General features: G+C 42.6%; 1 protein-coding gene across 2 annotated transcripts in view; it reads left to right on the forward strand.

Moving 5' to 3' along the window:
* DAGLA (diacylglycerol lipase alpha) overlaps positions 1–17,303 on the forward strand; it is a 40,375-nt gene extending 23,072 nt beyond the window's left edge. For both annotated transcript variants that reach the window (XM_075837649.1, XM_075837650.1), the window contains exons 13-20: positions 343–423; positions 1,297–1,439; positions 1,523–1,591; positions 1,680–1,752; positions 1,859–2,055; positions 3,693–3,822; positions 4,304–4,494; positions 7,634–17,303. In XM_075837649.1, coding sequence (XP_075693764.1) covers positions 343–423; positions 1,297–1,439; positions 1,523–1,591; positions 1,680–1,752; positions 1,859–2,055; positions 3,693–3,822; positions 4,304–4,494; positions 7,634–8,555 — 1,806 coding nt within the window. In that variant the 3' untranslated portion in view covers positions 8,556–17,303. The remainder of the gene's footprint in view (positions 1–342; positions 424–1,296; positions 1,440–1,522; positions 1,592–1,679; positions 1,753–1,858; positions 2,056–3,692; positions 3,823–4,303; positions 4,495–7,633) is intronic.
* The last annotated feature ends 8,677 nt before the right edge of the window (positions 17,304–25,980 follow it).

Below are 25,980 nucleotides of genomic sequence, written 5' to 3' on the forward strand. Positions count from 1 at the left end.
CTATAACAAAGGTATGAGCAGATATTGTAATCCGGCCTGTTTTTTTTTTGTTTTTTTTCCTGATCTGGATCGTGTTCAAACACTGGCATACATCTGTGAATGCAATGAATAATGTCTTTGTTGTTTTTGTTGCTTTTTTTTTGCAAAGTTTAGTGACCCCTTTATCTTTTAACCTCTAACCTCGGTCTGTATTAGTCATGCTTGTGACATCGTGTACGCAGTTTTTCAAGCTGGAATTAGCTCAGCGGGACATCAACTTCACCCTGCTAGTAATGTCATCCTGTAGTGTCGCCTGTATAAATGAAAAACTATTACGTCATTTTGGTGTCTTGCTGTTTGCAGGGAATGGTTCTTTCCGCTGAATATATTAAAAAGAAGTTGGAGCAAGAAATGGTTCTTTCTCAGGCATTTGGCAGAGATCTGGTAAGATATGCAGAACATGGATCAGAGTGCCATGAACGTTAAGGGCATCATCATATTGTCCATCCTCCATTCTGCTTTTCATTACATACGGACTTTCTTTGGTTATAACAGCAAACATATGGCGGCTCGGTGGTTATGACTGTTATTTAGTATTTTTCTTGAGTAAAGACATCCCTGCAGTTTCAAATGCTTAGTGTTCCTTTTATTTCAGCCGAATCTCGACCATGTTGGATAAGCAACGTTTCGGGCAAACACAGATATATATATATATATATATATATATATATATATATATATATAATTAACCTGCCTGCGGGACAAGGTCTTTGAAATGTGCAATTATGCTAAATTAGAAGGTCCAGAGCTGTTGTCTCTTGGAGAAAATGCTACTGTTTTTTTTTTATCCCCTATCAATGAGCTGCACTGGAGCAACGGGCTCTAATCTGACCATCCGCACCATTTCATGGAGTTTATGTTCTTCTCATTTCTTCATGGGTCTCTTGGGTTTTCCAGTGTCCAACTTTACTCCAAAAGTATAGTAAATGATCATAATCAAAATTGTGTCTGTGTGTGTGTATATGTGTCTGTGTGTGCATGTATATGTGTCTGTGTGTGCATGTATATGTGTCTGTGTGTGCAACATTTGAGACCATGCCCCCTTTTTTCAAGTGATAAGGACTCTGACTACTGTACTTCATCGGTAATGTTACTACATGCTATTTATATGTAAGCATATGATCTGATGGTCCTAATAGATTTATGTGGATTGCTTATTCATTTCAGTTTGATATTTTACTCCATGATGAAAATTTTTAACCGTTCATAGATTCCGCTACAGCTGCATTTCATATGGATTCCTTTTTATGTTCCCAGGGACGTGGAACCAAACACTATGGCCTAATTGTGGTGGGCCACTCACTTGGAGCTGGCACTGCTGCTATTCTCTCCTTCCTCCTGCGCCCACAGTATCCTTCCCTAAAGTGTTTTGCCTACTCTCCGCCAGGAGGCCTCCTAAGGTATGTAGTCTACAAATGTCTTGCTGGCTGGATTGCCATCTATAAGCTTGACTGGCTAATAACCTGCTACTGCTGCTTCACAGCGAGGATGCCATGGAGTATTCCAAGGAGTTTGTTACATCTGTAGTGCTGGGAAAAGACTTGGTTCCCAGGTAAGAAAAAAAATATTAAAGCTCTTCCATAGTGTAACTTGTTTACTAGAGTATACATTAAGCGTATCCAGATCTCTGTTTTCCATAGGATTGGTTTGTCTCAGCTTGAAGGATTTCGCAGGCACCTTCTAGATGTTCTTCAGAGGAGCAACAAGCCAAAGGTTCGATGTGGAAAGATGTTCTATACAGATTTATTTCTCAACTGATGTGCATTGGTTTTAATAGCACTTTCTTTAAATTCATCCTCTGTTTTTGTTGCTTTCATAGTGGCGGATTATTCTAGGGGGTACTAAGTGTATACCTAAATCAGAACTTCCTGATGAATCTGAGGGGATAACCGTGCCCAGTAACCGTCTCTGGACTCACCCCAGTGATCTAACCATAGCACTATCAGCCAGCACCCCGCTCTACCCTCCTGGACGAATCATTCATGTTGTGCACAATCATCCAGTAGAGCAGTGTTGGTGAGTGTCAGTGAGTTATTGAGTTTACAGTTCTATGAAAACGTATTCGCACCCCCACCCGATTTCTTCTTCTTTTTTTTTTTGCTACTTTGTAACATTTTAAATGTTTAAGATCTTCATATAAGATGAAGACCACCACACAAATGATCATCCCATTTATTGAGGATAATGATTTATTGCAAACCGACATCACCCATGTGAAAAAGTATTTGTGCCACCCTTGGGAGTAACAAGCGCAATCAAACGTTTGTGATTTGCGATGAGTCTTTTACATCGCTGTGCAGGAGTTTTGGCGCTCTCTACTTTGCAGAATTGTTTTTATTCGGCTATATTGGACGGTTTTCGAGCATGAACTGCCTGTTTAAGGTCTTCCCACAGCATCTCAATGGGATTCAAGTCGGGACCTTGACTCGGCCACTCCAAAACACTAATTTTGTTTATTTTGGGCCATTTGGAGGTGGACCTGCTCGTGTCCTACGGATCGTTGTCCTGCTGCATAACCCAACTGCACTTAAGCTATATGTCACTAACTGAGGGACGTTCAGTCTCCTTCAGGATTTTCTGATCGCAAGCACTATTCATGGTTCCATCAATTTTGACAAGTCGTCAAGGGCCTGCAAAAGCAAAACAGTCCCAGACCATCACACTACTACCACCATCACCATGTTTGACTGGTGTGATGTTCTTATGGTGGAATGCGCTATTCGCTTTACCCCAGATGTAATGAGACCCATGTCTTCCGAAAAGTTCTTCTTTGACTCCTTATTCCACAAAATACTATCCCAAGTATCCTTGGGGGGTCATCTAGATGTCTTTTGGCAAATGCGAGACTAGCCTTTGTGTTCTTTTTGGTCAGCAGTGGTTTGCGCCTTTGCTAATTTTGCCCAGTGTCTTGTTTTTTATTGTTATGGAGTCGTGTACATTGACCTTTAATTGTGGCAAGTGAGTCCTGCGGTTCTTTAGATGTTCGTCTGAGTTTTTTTGTGCCCTCCTTGATGACTCGTCAATGCGCTTCGTTAAATTTTGGTGGGCCGGTCTCTGGTTCACCACTGTTCCATCTTTTCCATTGGTAGCTAATGGCTCTCACTTTGGTTCACTGAAGTCCAAGAGCTTTGGCAATAGCTTTTTAACCCTATCCAGACTGGTACATCTCAATGACCTTGTTGGGCATCTGTATTTGAACCTCTTTAGAATGTGGCATCATGTGCTGCTTTTGAGACCTCCTAGCTTGCTTCTTATTTCCAGACAGGATTTATTTAAGTGATGTTTAGATTTAACAGGTCCGGCAGAAATCATGCCCCGGGGTGACTATATTAAAATTGAATCCAATTGTCAGTTGAATTTGGGTAACTGGTTGATTTAGTAGCTAAGGGGGCAATTAGTTTTTCACATAGGGCTAGGTAGGGCTTAGCAGGATTTTTCCTTCAATAAATTAAATCCTCATTAAAAACAGCATTTTGTGTTTACTTGGGTTGTCTTTAAAAATAGTTTGATCTGAAACCATTCAATTTTTACAAGGATGCAAAAATAGAAGAAACTGGAAAATACTTTTTTTACAGCACTGGATAATGTATAAATCTCCTGGAACTATCTAGTGCTGGCGAATGAGGGCTGTAACATGTCTCTTCACATTACAGTTTCTGGGATCAAGAGGAACCTACTTACTTTGCCATTTGGGGAGACAACAAAGCCTTTGAAGAAGTAATAATCTCCCCGGCCATGCTGCATGAACACCTTCCACATGTGGTAATGGAAGGACTGAACAAGGTGAGGTGATATTTATGGTTCTAACTCCAGATTTCTTCAATCGGTGTTCCTCTTTAGTAAAACTTAGATTTAAAGGGGTTGTCCGTTATTACAAAAAGATCTTTTTTTTTTCTTTCTGGCATTGAAACTCAGATCCTTTTACTTGAGCTGCAATACCAGACCGCCCATGGACACGAGTTGCGCTATGTCTGAAAAATAAACGGGAGACCCCGTTCTTCTAATCCCAGACATCCCCCTTTACCTTAGACAAACCTAGTCTTAAATTCTACATTACTAGATACTACATCTATACAGAACTTGATGGTGTTCTACTCACTAGCTATACTTGACTGCAACATACTGCCTATAGGTTGTCCTACCATACGCCTGCCTAGCTCTTTTGTTTGTGTGTGTGTGTGTGTGGCCGAAGTGTTGTACAATTGTAACTCAGGTTCATTTATCTGCCTGGTGTATAATATCTTTATCTCTCTCTCCTAATCAGGTGTTGGAAAATTATAACAAGGGCAAAACTGCCCTTCTATCCGCTGCCAAAGTGATGGTGAGTCCAACAGAAGTGGATCTGAACCCAGAACTGATCTTTAGTCAGCCGCCTCATCTATCGCCTCCCATTCTGGAGGTGATCCCTGCGATCATGCTCGGCACAAATGCTAACCGGAGGAACAGCAGCACCAAGTAAGTTGGAAAATTAGTGAGGGGTTTTATGCTGACCATTATCAGGTGTCATCAGTTGGGGTCTTCAGTAAATGATTTATCCTCTGTCTTTTGGGTGGTGGCGTTTCTTAGATCCATACTATTTATCCATTGAATGTTCTTATTCTGGATGTTTCACTGCCTCCATTTTTCATTTTGCTTTTTTTTTTTCCTCCAATTGACCTCACCTCCCTTCCCCCATTTCCTTACGCATGTTTCTTGTCCTCATTATCCAGGGTCCTATGTGGTCTAATCTCTCTTTGCTCGCCTGTGTAATGGACACTGTCCTGTCAGTTTTTCTTGCGTTGCCATGGCCTGTTTGTAATCTCATCTGTGAGTCTTTTTTAAAATCTTTATCATATTTACAATCGTGACAATGTTGTTTTTTTTTTATCATCCATCTTTAGCTTTCAAAGTTGTTAGTCACACCGTGTTGTTCATCAGAATCCCACCCTTCCTAGCTTTCATTGTTCCCTCATTTCTGTAATTGGATAACTCCTCTGGTGTGAACCCTTACTGCAGGTAATGGTTGAAATCTGTGGAATTGCTCTTCCTTTGGAATGTGGGTTCGTGTTTCACGGTTTTCCCGTACTAAATTCTATGTCCGTTACTTTAAGGGTCATAGAGACATATCAGAGGTTTAGATCGGTGAGGGTCCGGGTGCCTAGACCCCCCCCCCTCCTTGTTGCAGAAGCGCTCTATCTTCGATTTTGACCAGCGAAGACGGCTCACGTAGAACGTCCTTGTGAGCAGGTCTTCAGCCTGACCAGGAGGGCAAATTAAAGCTGTAGGTGCAGGGAGCTCAGCTGGAGGCATCTGCCCCTTCGTTTCAATAACGGTGGGGGTCTCCGCACCCGGACTCCAACTGATCCAAACTTCTGCCGCGTTTCTATGACATTTAAAAAGTTTGCTGAAAGTGCAGTTAGTCTTTAAGGTGGTGTCATCCACCTTTTGTGCCCCCCTTTGTTTTTTGCTGGATAGAATAACGTAGTCAACTATGCTATTCTATCCAGAAGCATTCCACGGGGAATAAAAAACGAATACTGCGCGGTATACCGTATTTTAACATGGGAGCCTATGAGTGAAAGATGCCACTGTGTGACCTATGGGTGTTGGATGCCTTCATCCATAGACTATCATGAGCGTTCACTTCGTTTCCGTTTAACGGGTCCTGTAATCGATGGGTGAGGGATGCTGCTGTTCGGCATTCGTCCCAGCCTCAGTATACATATGCATCAAACCGAGACAATAAACGCAGTGTAAAAAGTGGCCTAGAAACAGAGTTTCATTAGTCTCTTACCACATGCCCACGCATTCTCAAGAAGAGCAATTTTGTTTGGTTGGCACTTACAGTTTACTATGTAATATATTCACTATTCAGATTTGACTCAGAATGTGCCAGTTAATGAGAATGAATCCTTGACAAAGTAGATGTCAGAAGATCACATCGATGGTGCCCATGAGCTTGGACAACTACCTCTAAAACATGAGGAGATATATATATATATATATATATATATATATATATATATGCCCATTTACTTGGAATATGTCACTGGTTTCCAGTAATGTGGGTCCAAGCTGATGGACTCTTCTGCCATGTCCTTGATGTCTCTCTCACTGGTAGAACACCACTTCTGAATACCAACCTAACAGATTTTTACCATCTAGAATTATTAGATGCAGAATTTAACAGGTCCTGCTTTAACAGTTCTTCACCCACTTTTACCACTCGTTTCGTTTATCATTGAAAATATTTGCTGCTATTGGCAAATGCTAAAATTGTAGAGTTTAATTTACTAACATCAGAGAAATACATGTGGGTGGGCAATACATAGGCACAATGATTCCCACCAGACAATTTTCCATGGGAAATATCAATTTGTCAATCTTCCTGATTGCGGAAGATGTTGGTCATATTGGGGAATCCAGGTGTCGGACCCCCACCAACCATAAACTGATGACTTAAAAAAAACGCCCGGTGCCTAGACAACCCCTTTAAACAGTAACCGCACCATACAGGTCATCCTAGTCCTGACTAACTTATTTGTGGTTGTCATATTAAAAAACGACCTGCACAGTGTGAAGTTTTGTGTCCTTTTTATAAGGACTGGTTTTTTTCCTAGAAAAGATGCCATTGTTGTTCATGGGTTGTGTCTGATATTACAATTCCACTTCATTTAAGTGAATGGGCCTGAGCTGCAATACTAGACACAGTCCATGGACAAGAGTGGCGCAGTTTCTAGAAAAAAGCAGACTCCTTATTTCCTAATTCGGGAAACCTTTTTAATATGTATCTTTACCATTGTAAATATTCGCACATATGTTCAATACTAGTCTGCCAATATAATGTTATTTGTGGAATCCCTACCTACCATGAACTTGATACAGAGGAAATATAAATTCCCGATGGTTTACTTGCAGCTGACTAAATAGGGTATAGAGCAGTGGTAGTCAAACCCGACATATTGTGGAGGCCTCAAATTGAGGTTCTTGACTCTTACCAAAGGGCTGCACATTATATTAAGCCAGGGCTGTCACAGGGGTAAAGACCCACATGTACGATATTTTTTACACAGCTGTACTTGTGACCGTGTTTTCTCCATATATTCGCATGAACTTTGTCAGAAGAAGAAAAACTAAGATCTGTACATAATGATGCATATGCAGAGGCATATATTAAAAAAAAACAAATATATATAACTTCTGTTCTTTATGGTTGGACATCGCACACAGCGTACAGGATTACTTATATCATCATTATTCTGGGGAAGACAGCTGTGCCGTATAAATTTGCCTACCCCTCAGGGCCACACGTAAGGGCTGCATGGGGTCCCCGGGCCGCCATTTGGGCAAAACTGCTATAGAGCTCAGTAAATCTTGCTAGCCTGTTGATGGAGTTAGAAGTCCTTATAATAACACTATATTAGTGGAATCCTATTTACTAAATGTATTAATACTCTCAAACAAAGTAGCTGCAAAGGTGAAGCCACCTCTTAACCCCTTGTCCTTTATAAACTTAGATATTATCTTTTTTTACTTTTTATGCTACGTTGACTTTTCTCTTTTACATCCATCTTTTGTATTGATGTTCTTCTTGTGTTACCCAAACCCTCTGTAGGAGTAAGCAGTCTGAAATCAGCCTTGAGGGATTTTATGACTCCCGTCTTCTGTCACCGGTGCTGAAGGATCCTGTTGAGCTTCTGTTGATGAGCACCAAGGATTGCCTGGCAGTGTCACTGCAAGACCGCAGGGCGCCATTAGCTACAATGGAGAGCCTCTCCGACAACGAGTCAGTATACAGTTTTGATTCCAGGCGTTCTTCTGGATTCCGAAGTATCCGTGGTTCACCCAGTTTGCGAGCTGTTCTGGAGCGTGATGAGTCGCACTGCTTCTTCATTGACCCCACCATTCCAGAGGAGAATCCGTCCCTGAGCTCCCGCACTGAGCTGCTTGGAGCAGATGCCCTTTCTAAGCATTCCCAAGAGAGCCAGCACACTGAGATTATCCATAACAGTGGTCGCTCCTCGCCTGGAGATTTGCCACCCTGGGATGAAGAATTGGCTGCAGGAGCAGAGACCACCAGGGTGCAGACCCCAGCCCAGGAGGAGCTGTTACTACAGAATGGACGCCTCACGGACGTTCCAAGCCCTCAAGTGCTAGAATTTGCAGAATTTATAGACAGTCTTTTCAATCTAGACAGTAAAAGTGGATCCTTACAGGACCTTTATCATATGATGGTATCAGAAGGAACAGACCGTGAAATGCCCAAGTCTGTAAGTGATCAGGAGATACTGTTAAGAGCACAGTTCGAGCCAAATCTAGTGCCGAAGCCTCCCCGTATTTTTGCTGGCTCAGCAGATCCATCATCTGGCATATCTGTTTCTGCCTCTTTCCCTCTTAGCTCTTCAGGTGAGCTCATGGACCTTACACCGACAGGTATGAGCAGCCAGGAGTGCCTGACCCCTGATCCCACCCGGACTGCCACACCTACTGGACCAACTCATTGCAAACCGGAAGAACTGCTCATCTCTGCTCTCTAGCAAAACGCACATACGCAATTGAGTAGAGGATATTTGATGGAAATGCAGCTTTAGGAGTAGAATAATGCAAGCTTATAATAGGAAGAGATAAGCCAGAGCTTAGTTACCTGTGGTAATTGAGTCAGAGGGAGAGCTGCCCTCCCGCCATCAATTTTTATGCCTGTGGCACCACTGTCCTACAGACTTTGCGGCAGCTGAAAGGGATTTTTAAAACCTTTTTGTGAAAATCACAAACCAAGGAAAGTGATACATTGCACTAAGAAGATGCCACCACATTGGCAGTCTTGCATGGCTTGTCTTTACCAGCCAAGATTATTTGCCAACCTGCTTCATGAGTCTGTTCAACAGTTGTGGTCGACGACAGACGAACTGTGTAGGCTTTCAGGGTTGTTTTACCTCTGTCTGCTGCTGGGTATTTATATTAGGTCATACTATTATAATTTGCTCAAAGGAGGTGTAGGTACAGTACCCACTGTACCTCAAAGTGGGGCAAACAAGGACACCCTTCTGCCTTCATTACTTATAATTTGTGTGCCATGTTACGGTTAAAAAGCTGAATGTATGAGAGGAGAGTGAAAACCCTGCTTGGTCTAAGTGGGACGTCATTTATTAATCTATAAACTAGGCCTGTCCCCAATATATCTGAAGTAGTGGGGGAAGTAATAATTAGATCTGTTCTTAATTGTACCATTGCAGGAAAATATATACGTCTTACAGCTTCCATCCTTGTAGCAGTGTTCCCCTTCAAGGCCGCCATAGACATGTATCCCCCGACAGTTGTTGAGTTGTCTTCAGATCCCTTGTGCACTACTATCAAGATCCCACTAGCAATGAGATTACCCTGCTTATTATAGATCTGATCGCCAGACTCATAATGTCTCCTCTACACGGCCTGTTTGCTGGAACCCTAACATACTGTATTACCGTAGAGTTATAAGACAGCTGATTTTACCATTCATACAACCAGATCATCTAGATATGCTTTGCTCTAGCTCAATGTAAAGTATGAGCCTTTCCCATGACCTTATACTATACAAGGTACTGCCTCACAATCTTAGAAGGGAAGTATGTTCTGCCATATAATACATGGGTGTCGGCTCCGATTGTACTTTATACATTTAAGCATGTCTTCTGTGTAGTTTTGAGGTTGCAATGGCAGTAGTTAAGAGTTCCCCGGGATCCCCTATTTTATACCTAATCCTACGATTTTTATTTCCGCTGCTATGGAAAAAACACCTATGTCAGATGTGTATTAAAAAATAAATCTGTACCTCTATTAGTCTTAGGATAGACCTTACAGTGCTGAGCCAAACAATCGTTCACACGATCCCTCCCCACCTTTCGCTCATCTCATCTGACCAGGCATGTTTGCTCTACAGAAGAGATGAGAAAGGTTTGGACAGGTAAAGATCCACTCTGTTTGATCTATGTTCCCCCCACCCACCCCGACAGGAGATTTAGTTGGACTGAATCCATAGACATCAGATTATTGATGGGTAACTTTGGGTCTGCTGACAGTTATCGAATGTCTCTAGCCAGCATAAGTAGCAGCAATACAATTTCGTGACTGCCCTTTCCTCTGCCCATGCAGGGCCTTAGTATACTATATAACTATTATAGATGTTGTCACAAATGCACCCTGTACATGCCATTCATGGCTGTGACTAGTGAAGACACTTTTTGTTTACATGCCGTCCGAATATAATCAAGTTTTATTTATTGAAAAACGGAGAACCAATTTATTTCATTGGCATCAGAACGATTAAAGTGTATCTCCGACTATAAACAACTTTCCATAAATCAATAGTACAAGCCAAAGTAAGTAAGAAACTTTGTAATATATCTTATTACAGAAAAAATGCCTCTATCCCCTTATCATACTCCATTCCTGCCCCTCTTCCCTGCGCTATTTTGTCCGGCAAATATGACTTTATCTGTGACGTAAACAGAGCCTTAACTAACTGTTCACTCTCTCATAATTTACTGATAGAATCCGAGCATAGAGGAGACTGATTTACTGAGAGATTAGGTTATAGCTGCGCATAAAAGTCTATGGAAAGGGGAGGAGGAAGAAGGAGACTAGCTGCTATGATGTCCCTTATGCCAGCATACAGAGGAGATCCTGCTCCCCTAACTCACACCTACACAGAAGCAGCAGCTACATGGAGGACATTCTACAGTAGTAGCTGTGAATCCAGCACGGAGGTGAGACACTAAAATGCTTACTAGAGACTGTAGCAGCGTGTGTGTCTCTCACTCCGCACCGTCTCCCTCTGCTGCTTCTCCCTCCTCCTCTTCTCTTCATATACTTCCAGGGGTAGTTGTAACCTGATCCCTCAGTGAAGCTGAAAATCCTCTCTGCTCTACAGATTCTATCAGTGAATACTGAGTGAGTGAACATTTAGGCCTAATGCACCTGACCATAGTGGTTTCGTTGGCCGCAAAACCACGTATCTCTTGTGGTACATTAAGCTGCAAAAAAACGTAGTGCATCGTTATTGTCATCGTTATTCACGGATCTGCAACAACAACAAAAAATTGTCACCAGTTTGTCAAGCCGCAAATCCGGAACATAAAATAACTTGTTCTGAGTTTTTGGAGCCCGAATTCATGGCCCCCACGGGGATCCATGCATGGTTCCATAGAAGTGAATCGGTCCGCGTGCTAGTCGCAAAATTGCGATTAGCACACAGACAAAAAAAAAACTACAGAGAGTCTGATAAGTGGAGAAAGAGGCATATTTCTGTAAAAATATATATTACAAGCGTTTTATAGTCAGAGATACACTTCAAATAAAATGCCCTGGAAGCTTTCCTGCCTGTTTTTAATAAAGAATTCCTTTCACCATGAAATGACAATGCTGGAGCACCTTTTCTTAGAACTCTTTGTGTCATTCCTCTGTTACCCCCTCCTGGAAATGTATGAACATACATTGACGAGTGGAACGGTAATACCCAGTTGTCAATGTCCCTACACACCGTGACCCTGTCCAATCCGTGCTGAGTGTGTCAATCTGTGTAGGGACGTAACCTATAGAAATGAGGAATGGGAACGCCCAGTCCAGGAAGAATAATGCAACGGAGGAACAGCGCAATGCAAAGTTCTAAGTTAAGATTCTCCAGAATTGTTATTTCATGGGAAATGCAAGTATTTACTCAAACAAAAATCAGGGAAGCTGAAAGGTCCTCTGTAGGAAAGCTACAGGATTTTTTTTATTTATCGTGTTTGCAAAATTAAAGCCAAAAGCTGATTGGTTGCCTTGAGTGGCACCACCGTGACCCTCTTCCCTGGCACTTGTATTTCCCATACTTGCTATATAGTTTCCTTAGAGCAAGCAATGATAGATGATTTTACATGTAGTGATACTGCAGTCCTTTTTTCTTTTTTCCTTCTGTGATTTGCCATAAACTGGCCAAATCTGTCCTTATTAATCAAGTAAAATCATGTGCCAATTACCACAGACTTTACTGCCCTAAGGGTGGATTCACACACAGCGTTATTAGGAAAAACACCACATTTTTAGTGGCGTTGCGGCCAGACGTTAGCTTAAAGTCCATGGGAAAGTATAAAATGCCCTACAAACGTGGCATTTTTTTGGCGCCATTTTTTTACTTGAACTTGCGTTTTTTGGGTCAGTGGCATTTTTTCCAAAATCGCAGCAAGCCTTTTTTTGCATAATTTAGTTGGGTTTTTCTCCCTAAGGGCCTGTTAACATCAGCGTCAGGCTTTTGTTCATAGGTTCTGTTAAACCTTTCCATCGGAGGAACCTATAAACGGAAAGCCAAACGGACACCATAGCTTCTAGTTGCATTACCATTTGATTTCAATGCTAATGCTTCCGTTACAATTGGTTTCCGTTCCATAAGGTTTCTGTTTTTGTTTTTCAGAAACAATAGTGTAGCGGAATGGAAACCAGCGGAAATCAATTATAACGGAATCATTACCATTGAAATAAATGGTAATGCAAAAGGAAGCTATGGTTTCCTCTGTCTGAAAGGTCTAACGGAACCCATCAACGGAAGGCCAACTCTGATGTGAACAGGCCAATAGACCTGCATAGTTTTTGTTTTTTCCTCTCTAAGAAAAATTCAACACACGTTGGCACTTGCATTTTTATAAAGAAAAGGCATTTGTTGCAAGAGGAATTTTTGCATCACATGATCTTTTGAATCACATGATTTGCAATGTGAAAAACGCAACCTAAAATGAACGCAGGTGGCTGAACACACTACTTTGAAAAAGCCACCAAAATGGCACCAAAAAAAGTATGTACTATTTTCCAAAAAAAGCCACACAAAAAGTGCGTGTGAAGGAGTCCTAAAGGAATGATTTCAGCGGGTTCACCTGGAAATTTTACCAGTCCAAGAAAGAATGTTGAGTGACTGAGCTGCGTGTGTATGGGATGGGATGTAGCTGCACGAGCTGTATACGTAAGATGCCGTGTAAACCTGCTGCGTAAGTGTCCAATGTTGGAGACCTGGCGTGTATACTATAACATTAACCATGGATAAAGAGTGCCAAGATGTGTAATGCCATCTGGGATGGCATCAGTTCCTTTGCTTCTGGAGGCAGTGGGCCTGGCTAGATTATGGAGTGCCTGATTTGTACCCTATGGGATCCATACAGGTTGGCACTTTTTTGTTAAGACTCTACTAGCAGCAATGGGTTAAAATCCAAAGTCTTCTTGATATCTTTTTGTATGGGAAGGAAATGTTACCGATTCTGCTCTTTAAATACAGACGAGCGGTGTTGTCCCTCTCATTTAACAGTTCATAGCCTGGTACGTTGTGCACATAGTATTGGGTTCTTTGAAAGATGCCCTCATGTGTCTACATACCTGGGTTGAGGTGTCTAAGGAAGGCTGAAATGGCCTACAAGTTGCACTGAAGTGCCAACCCTTTTTTTTTTAATTTTTATTGTATATTTATTTATTCCCTCGTATCCTGTTTTTTTGTTTGTTGGCCCAAGTTTTTGTGGTCCTCTTTGGGTTATCCTCCACATGCCTCGCTCTCAGGCTGGCAGGGACCTCTTAACACTGGCGTTAGTGTTTGTCCTTTGCTACTTTATGAGAGTGTTACATTTTTTGCTCAGTATACAGTGTTTCCAAATGCACGTTTTTGTCACTAACCATTAATAATGACTCTTGCGGATTCTAAAGTTCTTTCTCTTGTAAGGGTCAGTTCACACTGAGTTTTTTTTTGCTGGCAGAAAATCCTGCCTGAAAAAAATCTGCTCAGTTTTTTTTGTTTTTTTTTGAGTGGTTTTGTACCACACACTGTTTTTGACGCGTTTTTTTTTTTACCTCTTTCTAGAACAGGCAAAGGAAAAAACACAACCGTTTTTGCCAAAAAACGGGTCAAAAACAGTGTCTGAAACCGCCGGGGTGGTTTTTCCCATTGATTTCAATGTGGTTTTTGAGGCAGAAAACGTCATGTCTCTTTTTTTTTTTTTTTTTTTCTTTACCGCGAGCGGACAAAAACCGCTCAGGAAAAAATGCTTCTGACTCACTATGGGAGGAGATTTGGGCCGTTTTTTGGTGCTGATTCAGACGCGGCTTCCACTTCAAAATCAGCGCCAAAAAACTCGGTGTGAACAGAGCCTTAGCAGTACAAGTTACATTACGGTTAGACACTGCCTCCTTGGGACTTGAGCATTCAGCCTTTGTTTTTGCCAAGCTCGTAATAGGATATTGACTTGACAAACCTCGAGGGCTGGTCGGCCCATGTGTTTACTTGCACCCTTGGATGTCATCTTACCACGCCATCTTGTTAACATAGATGTGTATGTAATAGAGAAGCTGGTGCCCTCGTTTTATGTCACTGCCAGGGCAGCGGGCACTCAGGACCTCTTAATAGAATAGTTGGCTGAATTCTTTCTGTGCAAATAAGAATGCCTTAATTTCCGAAGACCTCTAAGCCCAGCTCCCTCTTCCAAGCCTTTGCCTTCTTCTCGTTGTTTATAGGCTGATGCCATCTTTTCAGGTTTTAGGGGGACTGACGTCTTGCTAAGAGGCAAGCTATTGTGCATGTTCTAGTCCCTTCCCACTGCTGTGTTTTGTGCCATTGCCCGTCATTTGTAGTTTATGTAAAAAAATATAAATCAGAACTTTAATATTGTAAAGAAAGCGTATAAAAGATATAGCATATTCTATAAATATATACATACGTTCTTGTATATTCTATACAGACTGTAAAAAGGGATGGGCTAATCCATGCCCTGGGAGGATGTACAATCCCCCGTCTTTCAGGCTGTATATATTTAGTTGCACCACAAATAGGGGACTCAATACAGAGATGAGGGAGACAGCCAAGGGGTATCCTTGAAAGCCTCCTGGGCAGTAAAACATTTGGTGGCAAGACATGTTTGTTTTTTCGGGGTTTTTTTTTTTTAATGACAAAAAGATTGTGACAAAAATCTGTGCCATCTATTTACATTAATTTTTGCTTTTACGGCACCGATTACCTAGATACAGTAGATAAACTTTCATTGTACTGCTGTGATTTCCATGAACCACCAGCCCACCAGGAACATTGCTTCATGCATTCACAGCGCTCCTTTTCCACTTGGTGGTCTTTGTCGTATTTCGTACCATTCTCACCAATAGTACCCTAGCTGACACTCTATCATGTCATTGCCAAAGCATGAGGCACTCTGATTTTATAGTTTATAGTAAATCGATATACTCACAAATGGCTGTGTATAGGTAATCCGTTAGCATGTCTTTAATGTAAACCCTAAAAACTGTCTTGCCACTGTGATTAGCATTCCATACGGGACGACCTTCATCAGAGTATAATAAAAGTACCGTATTAATTCGAAGTTTGAAATTTCTTCACTACTTACAACACAGTTTATTGGTATTGTCCTTAGAGATGGCGGTGATGAGAATATATGGCCTACCTGTCCTCATAAATGATAAATAATGGCACTTAGTAGTAGTCTTTAAAGCGACTCTGCAGTCCTCCCCCCCCAAAGGCCCCCATTACACTGGCCAATTATCGGGCAAACGAGTGTTCCCGATAATTGCCCTGTGTAAACAGGGCAGCGATCAGCAGAGGAACAAGCAAACGCTCGTTCATCAGCTGATCGTATCATTTTAAAAAGTAAAATATTATCGTTGTCGGCAGCACATCCACCTGTGTAAACAGGGAGACGCGCTGCCGACATGATACAAATGTATGGGGACGAGCGATCGGAGTAACGAGCTCACGTCCCAATACTAGCTCCTTGTGAAGGAAGAAAACAAGTGCCGATCAACGAGCTGTCTCATTGATCGGTTCTCGTTGCACCGGCCAAAATGTGCTGATGTAAAAGTACCTTTCCAGAGGTATATTTGCCTGTGTGTGACAATTACCTGATGCGCTTTTTTTCTCACTGGTAAGGGCTTAATCAGACGAATGTGCAATACGTCCGTGCAACGCGCGTGATTTTCACGCGCCTCGCGCTGACCTTTGTTAGTCTATGGGGCCGTTTAGACTGTCAGTGATTTTCACGCAGCGTGTGTCCGCTGCGTAAAACTCACGACATGTCCTATATTTGTGCGCTTTTCGCGCATCACGCACCCATTGAAGTCAATGGGTGTGTGAAAATCACGTGCAGCACACGGAAGCGCTTCCGTGTGACGCGCGTGATTTGCGCAACAGCAGTAAAAAGTATGAATAAAAACGGAAAAGCACCACATGCTTTTCTGTTTACAAACATACAGAGTGTTATAATGATGGCGGCTGCGCGAAAATCACGCATCATAGGAGGGTGACACACGGAGCTGTTATGGACCTTTTGCGCGCGCAAAACGCACACGCTCGTGTGAATCCGGCCTAATTCTGTATTTTATAATTTATTCTGCCCTTACTGTAATGTAAATTCGCTCTCCATGCATTTTGTCCTCCTAGTGAGCCTGAGCTAGACCTGTGTTTATACACAGCAGCCAATCGGAAGAGGCAATGCTCAGTGGGGCGGGAGAGACCAGCAGCCTGAACCAATGAGGAGAAAGGAGGTGTGTCTCAGACTACCTCTAATTCCCTGTAGGAACTGTAGATGATCAGTAGTCACAGTTTACAGCGCTGCCCTAATGGAGCTGATCATAAAAGCAGCCTAGCAGCAAGCGCTGAGGAAAAAATAGCAGGTAAGCAGCGGCTAGAAGTACCGAACTACATATTATGTTTAAGCTCACGATTGGACAGTTGCTTTAAATTGCCCTCTGACTTGTTACTCCGTAATATCTGTCTTATTACTGAATTTGCTCCACATGGCTTAGCGTAGTTTATTGTATGATCGGTTGGTCTAAGAAGATGACGCTTGAAGGGTGCAATATAAGTCCTATAACCATCATGTTTTACACTGCTCTTTAATTGGTAATTTGCACAGGATCACTTTTTTTTTTTTTTTTTTTTAAATGAATAACAAAATAGTCTGTAGATTAAACTAATGCTATAATTCCACACACTAAGGATTATGAAGGTTTTGTGATGGCATTTACTCACAGCTCCCTCATCTGTCTGCGGTGTTCGTTACCAGACCTCCTGCCTGCATATTAATTCAAGGCCATTCTATTGTGGTTCTTAACACTATGCCTGCGTGTGATCCCTGTAATATGGACCATTGTTTTTATAATCTATGTGGTGAGCCTGCCAAGTTATGGGATGGGGTCTCCCCCCTCCAATTCCTGACTCACTATGTTAACACTAAAGAAAAAAAAGTTTGCATTTTGGAATGGCACTGAAGATTAATTAAAAAAAATGAAACTTACTCTTTGGCTTGTTGCGTTTTTATTTTTGTTGTGGTACAGTAAAAATATTTAAGACCATCTTATAGGGTTGTCTCATCCCAGACAACTCCCGACAAAGAAGTTGCGATCGGCTGCTCATTTCTCCTGCAGTGACCACGACAGAGGGGATTTGGTATTACATGCAGCTTAACATAAATAAGTCTATCTAATACTTGGATGATGTGAGTCCAACAGAGCGAGAGTCGCTCTTTGATAGAGGCGCTCTGCTCATACAGGGGAGTTCAGAGCAGGGGACTGAACTCTACCATGTCTATATGCCCTAATAAGACAGCAGGTCAACCACTTTTAAAGTGTAACGAAACTTTTAAAAAACTTTTGACATGAAGTTTTGATCAGTGGTGGTCTGAGCACTGATACCCTCACCGATTGCTGAAACGAAGTATTCGGGCGAGCACTGTGCCGCTTCGTTTCTGATCGGCTTTCATCGAGAAGTCGAGCGAGTGGTGTACAACCTCATAGACTTTCTACTGAGCCCGTAGACCGCTCCGAAGAAAGCTGATCAGAGACTAAGCGACACAGCGATCACCCGGGCATTTCTGACTCTTCGTTTTCGCAATCTGTGGGGGTCCCAGCGCTCAAAACTACTGACATGTCACAAGTTTTTTAAAACTTACCCTCTAACATTTTTTGGTTTATTGATCTTGTAGTGTAAATTGTGTCATGCCAATTTTGGATGCATTGATTTTTTTTTTTTCCTAGCAAAATCTACATGATTCATATGCAGTCAATGTGATATTGTAAGTATGGTTTAACTCTTCCAGTGTGCAGTTGGGCATATAAGAAGAATGGACTAACACCTTGGGGTTGCATGAGATTAGAAAAAAAAAAATGTCCATGGTCGATGTTTGGGATTGCGGCTCAACCCCTTTTACTTGAATAAGGCGGAGCTGCAATACCAGGCACAACCTATTTCTGGTTTTGACCCTTTAAATTTAACCCCTTTAAATTTTCCCTATATAATCCCTTCTAAAAATGTGGACATCTCATAGTTAACCTGTGTGTGTATATGACAGATTTGAACTATATAAAACCATGAATATGAGTAATAACTGTTATATTTTTGTATACTGGAGTAACCTAAATCTCCATTATTTAACAGAAAAATAGCTGGCAGGGAAAAGGTCATGAAGACAAGAGGAGGAAGCGGTGGACCTGTCCTGCAGGATCAATAAAGGAAAGTGTTCCTACCTTTTTTAAAGAAAAAAAATTTCATTTGGCTGGATATGTCCTATAAAGATGGTTCCCTGATCCCCGCCAGTCTTTGTTTACATTGGTGGCCAACGTCCATTCGTTTAAGGGTCCGTTCGCACGTTGCGTAAATACTGCAGTTTTTCCACAAAGGAAAATCCGCAGCTAATACAGTAGCAGCAAAGTGGATACGATCAAACGCATCTCATTTGTATTTGCTTAAACGCTGCTTATTTGTTATGGGTTTTCCCCATTGAATTCAATGAGGAGGTAAAACCTGCAACAAATAGCAGTTGGGTTATTTTGCGGCGGGTTCGCTGCCATTCCACCGCAAAAAACGCAACTCCGGAAAAAAACAAACAACTCCTACTTACCCAGAAGTCTGTGTTCCTCCCTCCTGGGATGGCGTTTCATCCAATGTGACCGCTGCAGCGGTCTCCCGAGATAAAACGTAATCCCTGGAGGCCGGCCTGCTACCAGGCCGGCTAAGTGCTGCAGTTTTCCGGGCGAAAAACCGCACCACAGTTTGGTGCGGTCTTTTTGCCCGGAATTCCCTACGGCGCACTGGGTGGAAATGCCACATGCTTTTATGCAGCGTATCCACACCGTGTGAAATAATAATAATTTTCGGAATATGGGTCAGCACCCTATAGAAAGGTTATCGATTTGGAGTCCTTCAAAATCTGCATAAGCTTAAATAACACCGGGACCGCTATTGTGTTTTTTCATCCACTGATCATCTCCATCAGGCTTAGGACATTTAGACTGGGTTCCCACGTATCGTAAACACAGTGGAATTTCCGTGGAATGTGGAATTTTGTGTGGCAATGCCACAGCATTTACAGTAGCAACAAAGTGAGTGAGATTTAGAAAATCTCATGCCCACAATGCAGGAAGAAAAAACGCAGCGAAAACTATCAGAAATTGACCTGCAGAGCGGATTTTAAATCCGCAGCATGTCCATTTATGCTGCGTTTTTGTTGCAGGTTTTTCCCCTTTAATCTAATGGTGAGGTAAAACCCGCAACATATAGGCAAGTGTTGTGACTTTTGCAGCAGAATCGCATCAATTTTTTTCTTGCACTACTTTCTGAAGCGGAAATTCCTGAGAAACTGCACCACAATGTGGTACTTTTTTTTTTTTGGACGGAATGTGCTGCATGTTCTAGGTCAGATACGCGGTCCAGTTTTAAGCAGCGGATCCGACCTGTGGGAACCCGGCGGCCTAATATAAATCCCCTTCACATTGGGGTATTGTCTAACTGCATATAATAAGGATGCAAGTATTTCATATTTATCTTACCTTGAACCTTCCGTATATTCTCTACCAATAATGGCCAGTAAGTGGCGCCAGACGCTCATGTGCATTATCCGTAAGCAATAGTGTAGAAGTGACATTGGTTTCCTTTGCACCAGCTTCATATTCCAGCCATAGATTTAAAGATCTTTTGCATACCCAACAGTTTTCACTTTAGGGGTGTGGTCTAATTTGTCGCAGAACATGGGCCAAATGTATAAAATGTTTAACATTTTCTTCACCAAAAAGCTTGGCCAGTGTTTTCCAGCCTCAGAGAAGTCGTACATTGTAGAATGGCTTTCTAAAGAGCACCTGTCCTCTGCCAACACCATTGTGGTCACCTCCGTTTCCTGTCAGGTTGGATATGTTCACACGTAGCATATACAATGCAGATTTTCCATTTGGATTTGTTGGTGGAAAATCTGCAGTGTATTACAGCAGAAGCAAAGTGGATGAGATTTAAACAAATCTCATCCACATGCTCTGGAAAAATGAGACACGAATACGTGCATAGATAGACCTGCGGTGGGGATTATAAATCTGCAGCGCGTCAATTTATGCTGTGGATTTACTGCGCATTCGTTGCAGAATTTCCACATTGAAGTCCGATTCGGCAACATATTCCATTGTTTGCGGAATTTGCTGCTCTTACATTGCGTATTCACTGTATATTCCGCAGGTTAAAAAAAAGAAAACATTTATATTCACCTCTCATGGCGCTGCCATAGCAACACGCGCTTCCTCCTTTTCCAGCTGCTCTGTGTCCAGGCAGCTTCATGTGATGATGATCATGATACATGTGACCCCCCCTGCAGCCAATCACAGGCTGCAGTAGTCACATGATGAAATGTCCTTACAGTAGGTCATCTGGACACAGAGCAGCCAGAAGAGCAGGGGCGCGTTGCTATGGCAGTGCCACTGGAGGCGAGTGTAGGTCTTCTTTTTTTTTTTTTTTATTTCCTGGCGTCCATTTTTTCGCAGTGGTCAATCTGGCCAAATCTACGCACCACATTAAAGCACTATTTGGCGCGCATATTCAGGTGGATCTCCCTGCGTGACATGGGTCGGTTACGCTGCGGACTGTATCGCAGGGTGTCAGACTAGTGTGAACATACCCCTGTGCTCCCATGGAAGAATTGATCTATAACCATATACTTTAGCCCCCACTATGACATCCTTATGGGTACATTCACACACAGCAGGCTTGTTGCAGAGATTTCTGCGACTAATTATCCATTCCAAGATTACTTTACCAGCGCCATTAGAAAAGAAGAAAATATATTGTATATTCTTGTTCTTCCAATGTCGTTTTTCATTTACAAGAGACTTACAGAAAGTGAATTTATGGAGAAATCCCATCTAATTTTGAACGTGCGCCATGTAATGCGCCACACAGCGTGTCCCTCCTCGTATCTAATGTCATATTCCTGGTTAATTATTAATAACGCAGATATTTACCAGATCTGTTGCCTAGGTGACGGGAGATAACGAACAAAAGTGGAGTGTCTGGGAGTTTTCCACCCTTGAAACCTTTCACCTTCTCCCGTCGGCTTATCCTTCTCCCCCTGGGTTATATTAAAAGGAGCGGAACAGTTACATATCTATCTCGCATACAATGGCCAATAATACCCAAACGTAGCTCATGTGTACAGTATTTGCATCAGATTAAAACTTTTGTTAGTATTCAAATATATAACTGACCTGTATAAGTAAGACTCTGTATCGGATTAACACTACCATCGGCGTATGCGTTGGGAAACTCCTGGCATATACACCAAATGTATCTGTCCACAGGGTCCCATTTACCCAACCGATGCCAAAAGTGGTTTTATGGAATCCGCCGAGCTGGTGTGGGAAAGGGTAGATTGCCGCGCTTTCCTATATAGTGGCATACAATAGGGAAAAAAAAAAAAGTTGACAGAATACACTCGCCGTATGGATGACTTATTCCGCTATATGTTGGGAAATTGTCCGGGCGTATAACACAGAAGGAAAGCAATAACATGTGAACAGAGTCTTACATGTGTATTTAGAACAGAGATTCACATAATCTATAGACACAAAGTCCCTGCAGCTCTGTGCTATGGAGCCGTTGGCACCCTGTGTGCTGCTGAGTGGCGCCCCTATATGGTGCCATGCTTGTATTACCACATCCCATGTAGCATGCCAATACTATTTTTCTATTGCATTCATACTGAGGCTGGATTTACATGAGCGTGTGCCTTTTGCGCGCGCAAAAAATGTGGCGTTTTGCGCGTGCAAAAGGTACTTAACAGCTCCATGTGACAGCCCCGTATGATGCGTGGCTGCGTGCTTTTCGCGCAGCCGCCATCATTATGACACTCTGTATGTTTGTAAACAGAAAAACACGTGGTGCTTTTCTGTTTTCATTCATACTTTTTACTGCTCGTGCGCGAATCATGGGTGACTTCAATGGGTGCGTGATGCGCGAGAAATGCACAAATATAGGACATGTCGTGCGTTTTACGCAGCGGACACCCGCTGCGTAAAATCACTGACTGCACGGCCACATAGACTAACACAGGTCCGTGCGACACGCATGAAAATCACGCGCGTTGCACGGACGTATTACACGTTAGTGTAAATAAGCCCTAAATTTGACAAAAATAAAATAAAAAATCCATATAAAATTGCAGGCATACGGATGTGTATAGTACAGCCTTAGGCCCCATGCACACAACCGTGCCCGCAATCACGGCCCGCGATTTCGGGCACGGCCGGCCGCCGACTGACAGCCGCATTTTCGGGCTGTGCTCCCATACAAAGTACGGCCCGCAAAAGAACGGACATGTTCCATAATTTTCTGAACATTTCCACGGCACGGACACCCTTCCGTAGCGCTACTGAAAGGTGTCCGTGTTCAATGAAAGTGAATGGGTCCGTTTTAGCAACACTTCTATATGTGCGGCTGGCTATCCGTATTTGCGGACGCACCTCCTTAGCCATCCGCAGTTTTGGCTTCCCCCATAGACTTCTATGGAGAAGTCCTTGCCGCAATTGCGGACCAACAACGGACATGCTCCATAATTCCCGGCACAGTTCTGCGGAACGGACACATCTGTAGCGATACGGAAAGGTGTGTGCGTTCAATGGAAGTGAACGGGTCTATTTTTGCGGTCCGCAAAAACGGAGGTTTTTTACGGTTGTGTGCGTGGGGCCTGGCCTCATGCACATGACTGTAAGGCCCCATGCACACGAACGTGCTTTTGCTGCCGCAATTCCCCCGAAAATCCACGGGAGAATTGCGGCCCCATTCATTTCTATGGGGCCATGCACACGACCGTAGTTTTTACGGTCCGTGCACGGCCCGGGAGCCCGCACCGCAGAAAGAACGGACATGTCTTATTACTGCCGTCTTCTGCGGTCCGGGCTCATTGAAAATAATGCCCGCAGCCATGAGTATGTTCCGCGATTTGCGGGCCTCTTGTGGCTGACAGTCCGCTGCCGGCCGACCCGAAAATCACGGCCGTGCACATGGCTATGGTCGTGTGCATGAGGCCTAATGGTTTTTACTGTCTGCAAATACAGATGCACATCTGTAGGTGTCCGCAATTGCGGGTGCGCCCGTAGACTTTTATGGCGAGTTCGTGGCGCAATTGCGGACAAAAATAGGACATGTTCTATATTTTGTGGAGCTTTTACACATCTGTAAATATACAGAAAGGTGTCTATGACCCTATAGAAATGAATGATGAATTACGGATGAAAACTACGGTCGTGTCATTATGGCCCCAACGTGGAGGTTGTATGGAGCCATAATTAGGGACAAATAAAAATTTTTCTCTGACAGATTTGACATTAAAATTCAGTGTGGTCTACTTTTTATAGGTCTAATAATCTCCACAGATTGAAAATTTCCCTTCTGTACCTTATTTTTTTCTTACGAATGAATGTAACTTGTCACTAAGGCTAGATTTACAGTGGCCGTTTTCTTAATTTTGCTCTCTAACTGAGCTAAGGCTTTGTTCACACCACAGAACAGTCTCTGGTGCTCAAACCCACCCCCCTCCATTGGCAATACTAGTGTTTCGAGTGAAATAATTCTTAATGAAAATTCGTAATTGCCGCCCATGAAATTAAAACAAAAATTAAAAAGGAGCTCAACCGGTGCACGGCTCCTTGCAAGACCCAGCTCTGATGTACATACCGACCGATGTTTTTTTTTTTTATCCCCCTGTCAAATAATAATCGAACATGTTCGATTTTTCAACTAACCCTTCACACAGGAGTCAGGACGTTGAAACAACGGCCATGTGCACGACCCCATTGAAAAACATGCGTTCGTGTGATGGCCGTTGTTTTAACGTCCATCACACTGATCTATTCAACGCCTTAGGTTAGATTCACACAAACGTAAAAAACGCAGCGTTTTTTTTGCATTGCAGTTCTGTGTGGCATCTGTGTACGGTGCACATCTGCGTTTTTTTTTACGCCTGCATGTCATGTTTTTTTTACGTCAGCAAAAAAAACTGAAGGTGTTTTTTTCTTTTCCCCTCATCACTTCTTTAGTGATACGGACAGCACACGGATGACATTGATCAGGACATGCAGTAAGTTTCACGCAGTGCACACACGCTGCGTGAAAAACAACGTATGTCTGAATAGCCCTATTGAATTACACAGGTCATACACACAGCAGAGCCCTCTGCACATTATTCTAGATATAACAACCATACATTGAGCCTGTATGGTGGTGGGCAAACAATCAAGTTCCATGTGTATGAAGATCTCCTCCGCCCCCCTAGAAGCAAACATTCTCATGGAGTTCGATGTAGCATGCCACCATTTTTTTTTCTGTTACAGCTTTTACTGTCGGATTGCGTGTGAATCTGTGTGCCTCCATATGCAACCGGAGGCATACGGAGATACCGCTAAGAGCACATGCACCTCTATGGAAAACGGCCGTGTGCATGAGACCTTACACTGTGGTATCTGTATATAAATTGCAGGTCCTCAAGCAACAAGCTGGTTATTTGGTGTTCCCATGCAGGGGTGCATTTAGGTGGGGTTTCTAGTGCCTGGAAACCCTCCTTCGAGCTGATCAGGGAAAAAAATCCAGTTGAAGGCTGAAACGCTGTCACCTCTAGGGGGAGCTCACTGCATATGAATTTATTGAATTCAATGAGCGCTGTTAAAATCCCTATGTAGTGAGCTCCCTCTAGTGGCATGTGCAGTAAGACAGAATTTTGTCATGTAACACTGGATTTGTGAAGGGAACCTTTTAATATTCTGTTATTTGAAGAAAAAAAAAAAAAAAAAACGATGGAAAATTTCTATGTTCAGAAACTTCCCTTTTTCGTTTCCTTGTTTTGCACAATAACTCTGTGCTGGCAGCATATACGGATAAACGACAGATAAAGCAATGCTTTCTTATAATCTCTTTATTTACGTCATACAGTGTAGTCTGTAGTCTGTCAGAGTTACACTTTATGGCTTCCTGTGTTTAAATCCACATTAGTTAGTTGCATAAACACTTGCAAAAATAAGACGCTTTGAAAATCTGCTCCAAAAACGCCAAGATTTTAGGGGCAATTATTTCTAGAAACCAGCTTTGTATTTTTCAGCCTGAACATATGGCGTGTGAACGTAGCCTAAGGGTATGTGAAAGCACTGCGTGTGAAGACGTAATTCGGGCGTTTTACGCCTCGAATTACGCCTGAAAAAACTGCTCCATTACGCCTCCAAACATCTGCCCATTGCTTGCAATGGGTTTTACGGTGTTCTGTTCCCACGAGGTGTAATTTTACGCTTCCCTGTCAAAAGACGGCGCGTAATAAGACGCCCGCGAAAAAGAAGTGCATGTCACTTCTTGGGACATTTTTGGATCAGTTTGTTATTGACTCCATTGAAAAACAGCTCCAATAACGGCAGTAAAATACGCTTCGAAAAACGCGAGTTGCTACAAAAATGTCTGAAAATCAGGAGCTGTTTTCGCCTGAAAACAGCTCCGTCTTTTCAGACGTTTTTGGTCACTGCGTGTGAACATACCCTTATAATAAATCTACCTTATTATCTCAAAGCATCTGACATGTGGTGGAAAAATGAAGACTAGGTCCTATTAAGAGACCTCTATGGAGGAGAATTGGCACCAAATATATCATTATTTCTATAGCTCTGTGAAGCAGAGGATTT

The sequence above is a fragment of the Rhinoderma darwinii genome, chromosome 9 (assembly GCF_050947455.1).
Source record: "Rhinoderma darwinii isolate aRhiDar2 chromosome 9, aRhiDar2.hap1, whole genome shotgun sequence".
Lineage (NCBI taxonomy): Eukaryota > Metazoa > Chordata > Amphibia > Anura > Rhinodermatidae > Rhinoderma > Rhinoderma darwinii.